This window comes from Symphalangus syndactylus, chromosome 12 (assembly GCF_028878055.3).
Source record: "Symphalangus syndactylus isolate Jambi chromosome 12, NHGRI_mSymSyn1-v2.1_pri, whole genome shotgun sequence".
NCBI lineage: Eukaryota > Metazoa > Chordata > Mammalia > Primates > Hylobatidae > Symphalangus > Symphalangus syndactylus.
In genome coordinates this window covers 143,864,971-143,879,153 of record NC_072441.2, presented here as the reverse complement: position 1 = coordinate 143,879,153, position 14,183 = coordinate 143,864,971, and the positions used below count along the sequence as shown (strand labels likewise).

The 14,183-nt window shown below is 45.1% G+C and overlaps 1 protein-coding gene across 6 annotated transcripts in view; it reads right to left on the bottom strand.

The window, feature by feature from the left end:
* CSMD2 (CUB and Sushi multiple domains 2) overlaps positions 1 to 14,183 on the bottom strand; it is a 645,703-nt gene that overhangs the window by 134,372 nt on the left and 497,148 nt on the right. For all 6 annotated transcript variants that reach the window (XM_055254886.2, XM_055254887.2, XM_055254889.2 and 3 more), the window contains one exon: positions 3,496 to 3,698. In XM_055254886.2, the coding sequence (XP_055110861.1) occupies positions 3,496 to 3,698 (203 nt within the window). The remainder of the gene's footprint in view (positions 1 to 3,495; positions 3,699 to 14,183) is intronic.

The window sequence follows — 14,183 nt, the reverse complement described above, 5'->3', positions numbered from 1 at the left end:
TCCCAGTCCCCAGCTATGTCATCCCTCATAGCCTGTGCTCAGCAGACTCTAGGGCAAGGAGGTTCTTGAAACTACAGGATAAATAATACTGATTTGATTGGAATATCAGGTTTCTCAACAATTTAAGGAAAAACTACTTTTATACTAAAACAAAAGAATTTATTCTGGATTACAAGGTAAAATTCACATTAGTTTTTAAGCAAAAATGTGAAGCCTTAAAGATATTTTGTGCTTGCTATAGCCACCAGACCGCCTGGGGATACACACCCATTCTCTTCTGCTATCAGGAGGACATCAGCAGAAAAGTTTGAGAAGTGGCAGCCTAGGGCAACTGTATACACTGATGTCACTAATTATAACCTCTAGGATTGTATATGAGTCCTGAGTTACACGATCTGATACCTTCTACTCAATAACACCTAAGGAAGCATACAGCAAATTACGGCCCACAGCCATATCTGGGCCTATGCCTATTTTTGTAAATAAAGTTTTACTGGAACACAGGCACACTCACTTGTTTACATATCAACATCTGACAGCTACTGAACTTATTTATAAAGTCAAATATGCATCAATCTTTTTCCTTCCCAGTTAAAATCAGACTTAGCTTTCATCTCTAGCTTTATAGTGCACTGTACACATGTAAATATTCCCCTAGAAGAAAACAGCTCATTGTTCTGGCCATATTTGGAAGGATTATTTATATGGGAGGCAATAGAGTACAATGATTAACAGCTTAGGTTTAAGACTCAGACACACGGCTTTTGCTATTAACTAGATGACCTTGTATGAGAAGCCTCAGAGCCCACGTCTGCAACATGGAGTAGTAACGGTGCCCATACCGTAAGGGTTTTGTGAAAATCGTAAGAGCTGATGTAGTGGAGAGCTTAGTGTGGCAGCCACTCAATAGATGGCTGTGATTATGCTTCCCGCTCACCTTTTTTGTTCTCACTTTCTCTCTTTAATGCTCCTGAATTGGAGCTGCTTGGCAAAGCACCCGGGGAAAGGCTGCATCCACGTGGTACAGACAGGATGTTAGATGTTACACAGTCATGTTTACTTAATAAAGCCAAGCCTGCACTAATCGTCTCTGGCATTTCTGTACAATCCCCTGTCAAATACACACTATAAAGTTAACATGGGGTGAGCCGTTCTCTCTTCCCTAGAGTAGTCCTGGTATTTGCTAAATGATGACAGCAACACGGAAGGTGACCTTTCCCAAACCTTGGTTATGCCCATAACATTGGGCCAGGCTGTCATGACCTTTCTGGAGCTCAGGCTAGGTAGCTTTGACCATGCTACTCTGCCTAAGCAATGCTAAGGGCAGCTTGCCCAAGGAAAACCTTCTGTTAGAGAAAACCATCCATTCATGTGTTCATATCTTCATGTGACCATTTGCTCACTAAGTAGTGAGTGAGCACCTGCCACATACAGACACTATGAGAGAGTCGGGAGGCATGGTATGACCCTGTCTTCTAAGAGCTTTTAGTGGGATGTCAAGTAGGTGCCCAGCTTCAAGACGAGACAGAATGCCTGGTATTGACAATGTGCTGAATAAATAGAAGTAAAGTGCCGGGGTGCCGTGGGCTATAGCAGTTTTACTCTGAATGGGGAAATTAGGAGGCAGTGGCATCTGAGATGAACCTTGAAGGATGAATAGGACTTCCATGAGCTGGGCAATGCATGATAAAGCAGCCTGCATACAGCATAGGAGAGCACGCAGGGACTCTGTCCCGCGTGGCTACACTGAGTATGCAGTCGAGGTCAGATAATGCAAATCTGTGGGGGAATTTGTCAGTACAATTATGGGCTTTTTTTTTTCTTTTTAAGCCATACCCATCAGCTTGGGCGCAGTTGGAGAAAATATGTCTGGCTTTAATTATTCATAATACTCCTTTCCCCAGAGAGTGGATTGAGCCGTCTCTTTAGCATTCTACCCTCCTTACTGCTGGGAGATCCTTCCATTGCTTATTCCAGCAATTTCCCAAGTTGGTTCCATGAAACGTTAGTCTCTTGAGATGGCCTTGAAAAAAGTCATCCATGATGGAATATGTTTGGAAATTGTGACCTACCAGACATCTTTTGAATTTAAGTGCATTAGCATAGCAAACGTTTTCAGAGGCCCCGCATTGCCGATCGTTTCCTTAGGTCTGCAACAGCCTGAGCACCTCCCCAGCATCATTTGATCATGCAAACTTCTTTTTTCTTGCAATATCAATTAGTATTTCATGGAACTCTTAGGAATAGACGGAAAATGTTAGACTGGAAGCATGCATGAGTGTTAAATGGACAAATTAATAAGTATAAAGCAGTGTGATCCTGGAGATGCTCATCTGCTCCCCACGCTGCTAAATGCTCATTTCTACGGAGATGACAGACGTAGCAGAAAAGAGCTAGAAGCAGGATTTGCAACTCTATAACAATCTCAGTGGTGCCAGGGATATACCCCAGCCACCCTTAGCTGATACACCAACTGGGAAAGAGCTCGGGGGCAAAGCCACGACACAGGTGCCACAAGAAATTGCTCTGGAATCACCATGGAAACTCCCCCCTCCCTCCCACTACACACACAGTGGAGTAAGGAGATGGTAATGAAGACAGCTGCTGTATAATAAACACGAGGCAGAGTCACTTGTTCAGGGAGAGGAATGATGGAAGAGGCACTTCAGAGGAGATGAGATGATGCATTCCAGGGAGAGGCAGGACCAATCATATAAATTATCTCATACTGGGATTTGGATGTTTGAGCATTGGCCATTTTGGGTAGCTCTTTGTCATGCTCCTCCATAATTGGCTATTGCAGTGCCTAATTAATTAAATTTAGATGACTCATGTTGACTTCCAGTCTTTGCCGAGATCCGCACTCAACTAAGAACCCGAGCGTGCAGCATGTCCCATCAGCTCATTCATAACCATGCCCCAAGCCACCGTCTACTTACACCTCCCACATCCCTCCTTGCTCCCTGTGCCTCAGCCACATGGGGTAGCCCTCCACTTCCAGAACCCACATTCCTGTATCTACACTTGTTCTGTGTTCTTTGCACCTAGGATGCCCTTTTCTCTCTTTTCCATCTAATAGGGGTGCACAAGTCCTCCAAAGTCCATTTCAGTGGCACCTTTCCTTGTCATAGATGACTACTTGCTCCTTGAAAAACTTTCTTTTCTTGGGTAACTTCTACTTGTCCTTTGGGTCTGAGCTTGGACATCATCTTTTCTGGAACATCTTCCTTGATGCTCCAAGGTGACCATTATAGCCCGTATGTCTCCATCCAGATGCTTACCAATTTGTATGTGTTTATTAACCCACCTGACTTCCCTACCAGAGTGAGCTCAGCACAGACATTCGAACAGGTGCTAACCACGTACAGGCACATAGCAGATGCTCAAGAACTATCTTTACATGGACTGAGGGATGAAGGAAAGTGAGGGCCAGAGGGAGGTGGGTGCCATGTGTCAGGACACGTGGAGTGGAGCTGGCAGAGGGCACGCACAGACCTGAGAATTGAATGGCAAAGCCCTGCTTGCTGGTGAAGAAGTCAGTGCTGAACTGCAGGACGACCGAGTTGAAGGTGCTGTGCAGGTCCTTGGGCAGGGCCGGGCCACTCAGCTCCTTCAGCAGAACCCCACTCTCCACAGGCCCATCCCAGATGCGCAGCACGTCGTGAACCTCCTCTGTGTCAAACACCAGGAAGTGTAGCCTGCACGGAGAGAAGAGGCAGTGGTCATCTGGGCTCAACCCCTTCTTTCCAGGGGCTTCTGGTCAGAAGGTCCTAAACCTACGAAGCCTGGCCCTAAACCTACAAAGCCCTAAACCTCCAAAGCCCAGCAGGGGAGAGAAGGCAGCATCTGGCAGCATCCTCATTTCACCAGGCCAGCTCCTCCCTGGGGCCTCCAGCAATGGACACAAGAGTTCGAGGTGTAGCTTTTGTGCATCCTTTTCTTATTATGAGCTCCATGTTGCCACTGTCAGACTGCATCCTTCTCCTCGACCTTACACAGCCTGCAGACCTCTCCCTGAGCCCATATTGTTACCATTCTAGGTTGGAAGGGGAATACTGAGAAGGCAGGATCTTGCTTGGACAAAGGATATCGGTTAAAAAAAAAAAAAAATATATATATATATATATATATATATATGATTGGGGCTAGAGGGCAGGGGGAACTGTGGAGTCTCTGAGAAGCTGGCCCAGCCATGGTGCAGGTAGGGGTGACCTCATACCTTGGTTTCCCAGAGCAGAATTCTGGGGATATTAGCTATATATAGGCCTGGCTTAGATAATCTCTGCAGACCTCAGGAGGCCAGGTAGGGGCCTCTCTGTGTGGGAGTCTGCAGGACAGAGACAGAGCTCTCAGAGCAAGAGAGCTCAAGTAGTAACCTGAAATTTTCTGGAACCAAAGATTCTAACAGCCAAAGATATCTTGGCTACAAGCCTGTAAGACTCTCTCTGTTAATCAATTTTTTTTATTATCGTGGAATAATTTTAGACTTACAGAAAAGTTGCAAAGATAATACAGTGTTCCCATAGACCCTTCATCATTTCTTCTATTGCTAACATCTTACGTTTCCACAGTGCATTTGTCACGACTAAGAAAGCAATTTTGGCATACTTACTATGAACTACACTCCAGACTTTATTTGAATTTCACCAGTTTCTCCACTGATGCCTTTTTTTGTGTGTTCCAGATCCAATCCATTTATCACTATCTGTTTTTAAAAATATCTTTTTAAATTTTAAAAATAAGACATACTCGAGGCAGAGAAAAGGCAAACAATATACAGATGTACTGAATTTTAAAAAAAGTCTCTCTTTCACACAGCCAACCTGTTCTCCAGAGCTATTCAATTAATAGTAGGTTTGGTACATATGCTTCCAGAGTTTTTTTCAAGGAGCACACATATATATTGTTCCCTCAAAATGAGACATATTTTATGCAGTTTTCTATAACTTTCTTTCCTCATTTAATACTATATCATGGACAAAAACATCACCCTCATTTTTCTGTAGAAATGGACATTGTTATATAACACAATTTCACATGAAATTGCAAGGAACATTTGCATCTTTATGTAGCTTTGTGCATTTCTGCTAATATTTCAGTTGACTTGCCAAAGTAATTCTAGGAGGAGAAGGGCATCTATTTAAAAATTTTAGGCCGGGGGCGGTGGCTCACACCTGTAATCCCAGCACTTTGGGAGGCTGAGGCGGGCAGATCACGAGGTCAGGGGATCAAGATCATCCTGGCTAACACAGTGAAACCTTGTCTTTACTAAAAATACAAAAAAATTAGCTGGGCAAGGTGGTGGGCACCTGTAGTCCCAGCTACTCAGGAGGCTGAGGCAAGAGAATGGCGTGAACCCGGAAGGCGGAGGTTGCAGTGAGTTGAGATCGCACCACTGCTCTCCAGCCTGCGCGGCAGAGAGAGACTGCATCTCAAAACACTAAATAAATAAATAAAAATAAAATAAATAAAAATTTTAAAATAAATCTTGCTAAATTATCCTCTCAAGTGATTGTTTCAATCTATATTCGCACTAATCAGCATTGATGTTACTATTCTCTCTAAAGTTCACCTCATCAGCATTAGATATTATAATGCTGTAAATATATTCTTTATGAAAATGCTCCCCCATCTGCTAGACCCCAATGGAATCTCTCTGGCAGTTTTGAGTTTAGATGATTTAGCAAGGTTGGGTATCTTTGCACATATTTACTGGGCATTTGTAGCTTTCAAATTCTTTATCCATCTTAATTGATGGATGCAAACTTTTAAAATTCTACTTACATATTATGACTTATTTATCTTCTATATTTTGATTTCTCTTTTATATGATATATTTGTTGCTACTAGTGTCTGGTGACTTTTTCTCATTTAACTTTGGTTTGTGGTATCCATTTTGGTAAGAAGTGATTCATTTTATGTAACCAAATATGTTAATATTTTCCTTTAAGGATACTGGATGTCATGTTATGCTTGGGCAGACCTCTCCCTGACCCAATGATTCAAAAACAAAACAAAACTTTAATCAAAACTTTAATACTTTCCTGGGACTTGTACAGTTTCATTCTTTTCTTTTCTTTTTTTTTGAGACAGGGCCTATCTGGTTGCCCAGGTTGGAGTTCAGTGGTGCAATCATAACTCACTACAACCTCCTGAGTAGCTGGGACCACAGGTACATGCCACCATGTTTGATTAATTTTATTTTTTGTAGAGATGGGGGTTTTCTGTGTTATTCAGGCTGGTCTTGAATGCTGGGATTCAAGCAATCCTCCTGCCTCCGCCTCCAAAAGTCGTGGGATTACAGGTGTGAGCCACTGTGCCTGGCTAGTTTCATTTTTTGAGGCTAAATAAGTTCATTATTCTTCCAAATTGAAACTCAATTGTCCCAACACCTATCTAAAGTAGCCTCTTCCACACGTTGCCTACCAAACATCTGTTTACTCCCTCTGTAGCATCTACCAATCTATCTTTAGTGTACTTATTTGTAGACTATGCTTCTCTCTAACTAGATCATAATTTTCATGAGTGTGGAACCAGGCCTTTTTTTGCCTAGGATGTGTCTGACATTTTGGATGGTGCTCATGATAGCCATGGATGATGACATGCTCATAGCTGAAGAATCCTGATTCTCCCTACTGATTTGAAATGTCCCCTTAGTTGTGGGCTGTTTCTGGACTCTTCTCTCAAGTCCAGTGGTCTCTCCTTTCCCTACACTAGAATCTACTTGTGGTACCAGGAACATAGCTACTCACCTTACTTGCTTGGGTTTCTATATTCTCAAAGTTTGATTTTTTTCCCTAAAACTTACTAATTTCCCAAATTTACTCTTTTAGATGAACTTTATGGTTACCAAGTCCCAAAAAAATGTGATTGAGATTTTGATTGGAATTATACACACATTGATTAATTTGGAGATAATTGATATCTTTATGTTACTAATTTTCCCCAGCCAGGAACATTGTAGATAACTTAGTTTATGAACTTTGCAAAGTTTTATATTTTTCATCTTTGTTACGGTTTTCTTCTTTGCACACCTCTTGTTAAATTTCCTCTTTGGCAGTCCATAAGTTTATGGTTTTGGTTCCATTGTGAATGAGATTTAATGTTTAGTTACATTTTCTAGTTATTTATTGTCAGATATATATATGTGTGTGTGTGTATATATATGTGTGTGTGTGTGTATATATGTGTGTGTGTGTATATATATATATATGCGTGTGTGTGTTTCTTACTTTCAGTCACTAGTTAGTACTATTAGAAACCAAGAGAATCTCTTGGATTTCCTACGTAGAATCTTTTATAGATATGGGAGGGGATTCCTCAAAACCAGGACCTGTGTGAGGCTGGGGCCCCACATTTGATTTGAAAAGAGGGGGAAGGAGATCCCTAGGACAGAGCACAAACACACATACTCACTGCTGTGCCAGGCTGCCCCCTGCTTTCTCTGCTTTCTCTGTGGTGATCAATGCACTGTGAAATCGGCGGCCAAGAGGAGACCGAGTGCCAGCCGTGTGGTGTGGCTGTACGTGCTCTCAGAAAAGAGGTTGGTGTGGGCCACACCCATCAGGGAAGGCAAAAGGAGATGAGACCTGAAGTTTGGGTGGCGTGAAAGGAGAGTGCTTTCTTTGGATTTAATAACATGAGATAAGACCTGGAGGCAGAGAGGAGGTGAAGCTGTCCGGGAAGAAAGGCAACTCCATACTTGAGTTCAGGTGGTATTAGGATGCCACAGAGAATACAGCTGATTGAGAGAGGGAAGAGAATGAGAGTCTCAAAATTAGCTATGAGAATTTGGGCTTTATCGTATTCTAGCTAGAGACTGACTCTAGAGGCCATGTGAAATCCTGAGGGTGAACAACTGAATGAATGAGTGAGTGAATCAATGAATGAACAAATGAAACCCCAGTCTGACAGGAAGCTGAGAAAAGCAAGAATATGGGACTAAAAAGACATGAAAGAAAATGTGTTTCCATAACAACCACTGTGTATAAGGCACTTTCACATTAGCCCATGGAGTCCGTGCAAGCATCTTTATTTTGTAGGTAGGACTAGTCTCATCTTTAACAATGGGAATACTGAGGCTCTAAGAGGGTAGGTAACTTGCACAAGGTCATGGGCTGGTTAGACAGTAAGCTGGAATTGCTATTATTTAATACTAATCCAGGCCAGACCTTAGTGCTTCTACTCTCTCCTAACAATGCTGCCCACATCTCTAGGAGGAAGAGGCTGTGGTTGAGAGCTAGGCAGGGGCTGGAGAGGCTCTATCAATCATCAACAGATTACATGTGAGTCATACATAAGCTGATATGAATTAAAAATGCCAGTTGATTGCGTTCGGTTTAGCTAATCTGATAAACAGACAAAGTCAAAGGCTTGGCATTGATGTTGCGGAGAGGAGTGCAGAAGAGGGGAGGAGGAGGCGGGGTTCTCTGTGTGCACGGACAATACAAGATGGCAACGGAAAGGACAGAGGCTCAAGTTCAAGCCCCTTTTGGCACTCATTCACTTAAGCCCCTCCCATATGCGGGGTGCTGCAGTGTAACAGTGAAGATGACAGACAGGGTGCCATTCTCCGGGAGCTTCTGGGGATGGACAATGACCCCCCAGACACAAACTCACTAAAAAATTATCAGCTGTGTCTAGCACAGGGCAGGACATGGCAGAGTGCTGAGGCAGAGCATCCACTTTAGACAGAGTGGCCGGAGAAGACCTTCTAAGCAGGTAGCATTTAAGCAAGATGCCAAGCCACGTGGAAAGCAGGCGGGGTGCGAGGTGGGAGGAAGCCTGCAGTGAATAAAGGACAGCAAGTGCAAAGGTCCCAATGGAAAGGCCATGCAGGCTGACACCGGGCCAGGAGAGGCAGGCAGGGGCAGGGCTGGTGGGACTCCGTGGGTGGGAGAAGATGTTTGGTGTGTACTATAGGAGCTGAGGGAAGTCATTGGTATATTTTAAGCTGAGATCTGACAGGTTCCGGTTTACATTTTAAGATCATTCTTGGTGCCTCGGTAAAAAAAGATTGACAAGGGCAAGAATGGATGCAGGGAAATTAGCTAGGGGCTGCCACAGGGGGCCAGTGACCCCTTTTATTATAAACCTTTGATGATGGCCAGTGAAGACTTGGTTTGCCAACCCAACAACATTTATTAAGACTCTTACTGAATACTTATCTTATAGAAATCAGAGTCTATAAATGCTAACGAGCAGTTCTGATCGATAGAGATAATTCCAGGCCAAAACAGACATTGGGGTTTGCGTGAGCAGCTCTCCTGTAGGTGAACACTGGGTCTTCTTCTGGCTTTTGATATCCTGAAAACAGTTTGCAGCCCCCTCCCCATTGCACTGTGCCCCCAGGTAGGAGAAACTGAAGTGGAGGAAAGAGGTGAAAAGATCTTCCTTCCTACTGATGACTTGCTTGTCTGTGTGTGCATTTCTCTGGACCACAAACACAAGACAGGCCATTTCCAGGGAAGAGGAATGAAGCATGTTGCATGTCAAGCTCTGTGTTGAGAGCTGCAGAAATGTTTAAGGCTCTGTGTTTGCCCTGGAGGAAACTTACTGAAGGAGACACCCAAAACATAATAATATGTGCAATAGGTGCTAAAGAGTGGGATAAATAAGATGCTATCAAAATAACCGGAGGAGAAAAAGAGCTAAATGTTTGTAGAAAATCTCCTATGTGCCAACTGCTTTATGTGCATTGCTGAATATCCTCATAAAACCCTGCAGTTGAGAGTGTATTCTCACTATTTTGCTGTGGAGGAACTGAAGTTCCAAGGGATTAACAGAGGCAACTAGCAAGGGTCAGAGCCAGTATTCAAACCATGTCTGTCTGGTACCAAAGGCCTTTCTTTTACACTATCTTCTTCTTCTTTTAATTTGAAGAGGCAAGGAAAGCTTCAAGGGGGCAGTGTCTTTGAAACAGTTTTGAAGAAAGGAAAGTGTGGAGAAATTGAGGGAGAGGAAGATGGCAAAAGAGGGAAAAGCAAATTCAGAGGAATCGAAAGAGTAACTGGCCATCCTGGATCCAGTTCTCCTCCCATCCTTTCAATCCACCTTTTCCATCAGGACGAGGTCTATCTTTCTGAACCACTCCTCTGACCCAGTCTCTCCTCCTTCTCTACAGGATAAAGTCAGACTTTCGAGGGGACGCACCAAGTCCCCCCCTGGGCTGCTCCAGTTGCCTTCTCCCATTCTTCTAACCCTTTACTGATTTCCTTCTTATTCTCTTGCTTCAGAGCCTTCTCTCTGCCTGGAAGTTCCCCCTGCACATGCCCCCATGCCACCTGTAGCGGGTTGACTTGCGTCCCAAAAGGATATGCTCAAGTCCTTACCCCTGGTACCTGTGTGACTGTGACCTTATTTGGAAATAGAATCAGACGTAATCAAGTTATGACAAGAAGGGCACACTGGGTTAGGGTGGGCCCTAAATCCAATGACTGATATAAGAGAAAACAGAGGGAGATTTGGATACAGAGATGCAGGGGAGACACAGGGAAGGAGACCATGTGATGGAGGCACAGATAGAAGTAATGTGTCTGCAAGACAAGGAATGCCAAGGGTTCCTGGCAACCACCAGAAGCTACAAGACACACGAGACAGATTCTTCCCCAGCATTTCCAGAGGGATCTTGGCCCATTGAGAACAAGATTTTGGACTTCTAGTCTCTAGAACTGTGAACAAAACGCATTTCTGTTATTTTAAGCTATTCCGTTTGTTACAGCAGCCCTAGTAAATTCTTCTACCCCCTGACTGATGTGTACTGGTAGGTGCCTCACATCCAGTGGGGAGCTTTGCCACAGGCTTCTCCTTGTCCTCCCCATCCCCTCAGTCTGGTGAGATGCTCCCTCTACAGGCTCCTGCTCTATCAGAGCCATCCGTTGACTTCCCTGTCTTGCTGAATCCCTTAACTCTTGTGCCAGTGTCTCATTCACTTCTATATCTCTGGTACCTAGCATGAGGCCTGACCTGTACTAGCCCCTTGGTAAATGTTGTCTGATTGAATTGATGAATGAATGAATGGCTCACCAGCTTTCAGGGACCCCTGTGGTTCATCCAAACTCACTCACTGTCCTTGCCAAGCATCTGTCACTCTACAAGAGGCAACTTAAACAAATCCTACATACTAAGGAGGATACTTCCTATTTCTCTGGAAGTTCTGAGCTCTTCCTTTACCATCCACATCCAGCCCCTTGGATCTTACAGCTGTATCTTTGGTGCTCTACACTACCAAAGACATAGAATCTAGCCACACAGAACCTGGGCCAGAGCTCACTGCTGAATCTAAATCTGGGAGAAACTGGGATACGGCAACCATGGTCTCACAATTTTTAAATCCAGCCCTTTAGGTTCCCTGAGCCTACAGTGATACTGATAGTCGGACTTTAAATCTATAAATAGTAAGTACTAGGTTCAGAAAGCACATTAGGCACTGGTGATTCAGATAGGAATATGGCATGTTTCCACCCCTGCATGTGGTACAGTCTACAGTAAAGGTATGTACAGAGAAGCCCCCTAACTTAGGCCAAAGTTATGAGACCAGGCCTCCTGGGAGAGGTAACTACTGAGCTGCGTCTTGATATCTTTATCAGAGAAAAGAGAGATGAGAGATTAACAGGATGAGTCCGGATGAAGGGGGTGGGTGAGGAGGGTGAGAAGGGGACGGAATGCGGGCAGAGAAAATACGGTATGCAAAGACACAGAGGGGATGTAGAGGGTGGCCCACCCAGGAAATGACAAGCTTTTCAGGAAGACAAAGCATGAAATGCGGGTGGCTGAGACCTGAAGCCGTGGCTCAGGAAACGGTGACAATGTCCAAGCTGCAGAGCAGTGAGGAATTCATGGTCCCCATTCTCCTACTGAGAGCAGTTTCCCTGGTGCTGGGGCAGGGCTGAGGGCAGTGAGGGAGGGGTTCCACCAAAGGAGGGCTTTTGAGTTGGTCTCATCATCCTAAATCTGGTATCTGGTTTGCCTGGGTTGCATCTTGGGCACTCATGATAATCTGCAGTCTAACTCCAGCAAGTATGCCAGCTCAGGTAACTGGGTCTCCCTGGCCCCTGGCTCTCTCTCCCATTCCTCGGTGGGGCTGCCCCGAAATTCTGCTTGCCCTGCGGGGGCTGGATCTTGACTTGATTGCTGGCTGCAGGGACACCCTGGGATGTGCAGATATCCTTGTTCAAGTCTGAGATCTCCACATGCCTTTCCTCATGGTATTTTCAGAGTTCCACCTCCCACTGCCACACCCACGCCCCCACCAACCAATAGCAGGCCCTAGGTAAGGGTGGAACCACCTGGCCCTCACTCCCTTACCTCTTCCCACCAGCCCCCTCTGAGACTCCACTGTGCTTTGCTAAGACTAGTGTAAGGTTCACAACACTCAGCTTCAGCAACAGAAGATTTTCTACCAGAGCCTAAATCTAAGAAGCTGGGAGGACAGTGGATTTTCATTGCAGGGGCCTGTCCCTCTCAAGTGCTGTCCACAGGCAAAACTTGCTTCTGGGATTATGGTCCTCAGTTCTTTTAGTCTGAAGGAAACTTGGACACACTAGGTATTTTTTAAAAACAAAAACAAAAAAACAAACAAACGATTCCCACCTCCCTGCTTATATGCAGTTTATCTCTATCCCATTGCAAATTGGAAAGACATGCAAAGGGAGGTGCAGTCAAGATGGCCGAATAGGAACAGCTCCAGTCTACAGCTCCCAGTGTGAGCAACGCAGAAGATGGGTGATTTCTGCATTTCCAACTGAGGTACCGGGTTCATCTCACTGGGGAGTGCCGGACAGTGGGTGCAGGACAGCGGGTGCAGCCCACTGTGCATGAGCCGAAGCAGGGAGAGGCAGTGCCTCACCTGGGAAGCACAAGGGGTCAGGGAATTCCCTTTCCTAGTCAAAGAAAAGGGTGACAGACAGCACCTGGAAAATCAGGTCACTCCCACCCTAATACTGTGCATTTCCAACAGGCTTAACAAACGGCACACCAGGATATCCTGCACGTGGCTCGGAGGGTCCTGCGCCCACGGAGCCTTGATAGCACAGCAGTCTGAGATCAAACTGCAAGGTGGCAGCAAGGCTGGGGGAGGGGCGCCCGCCATTGCCGAGGCTTGAGTAGGTAAACAAAGCGGCCAGGAAGCTCGAACTGGGTGGAGCCCACCATAGCTCAAGGAGGCCTGCCTGCCTCTGTAGGCTCCACCTCTGGGGGCAGGGCACAGACAAACAAAAGGCAGCAGAAATCTCTGCAGACTTAAATGTCCCTGTCTGACAGCTTTGAAGAGAGTAGTGGTTCTCCCAGCATGCAGCTTGAGATCTGAGAACGGGCAGACTGCCGCCTCAAGTGGGTCCCTGACCCACGAGTAGCCTAACTGGGAGGCACCCCCCAGCAGGGGCGGACTGACACCTCACACGGTTGGGTACTCCTCTGAGACAAAACTTACAGAGGAATGATCAGGCAGCAGCATTTGCGGTTCACCAACATCCGCTGTTCTGCAGCCACCGCTGCTGATACCCAGGCAAACAGGGTCTGGAGTGGACCTCCAGCAAACTTCAACAGACCTGCAGCTGAGGGTCCTGACTGTTAGAAGGAAAACTAACAAACAGAAAGGACATCCACACCAAAAACCCATCTGTATGTCACCATCATCAAAGACCAAAGGTAGATAAAACCACAACGATGGGGAAAAAACAGAGCAGAAAAACCAGAAACTCTAAAAATCAGAGTGCCTCTCCTCCTCCAAAGGAATGCAGCTCCTCACCAGCAATGGAACAAAGCAGGACGGAGAATGACTTTGACGAGTTGAGAGAAGAAGGCTTCAGAAGATCGAACTACTCCGAGCTAAAGGAGGAAGTTTGAACCAATGGCAAAGAAGTTAAAAACCTTGAAAAAAAATTAGACGAATGGCTGATTAGAATAACCAATGCAGAGAAGTCCTTAAAGGACCTGATGGAGCTGAAAACCATGGCACGAGAACTATGTGACGAATGCACAAGCCTCAGTAGCCGATGCGATCAACTGGAAGAAAGGGTATCAGCAATGTAAGATGAAATCAATGAAATGAAGCGAGAAGAGAAGTTTAGAGAAAAAAGAATAAAAAGAAATGAACAAAGCCTCCAAGAAATATGGGACTACGTGAAAAGACCAAATCTACATCTGATTGGTGTACCTGAAAGTGATGGGGAGAATGGAACCAA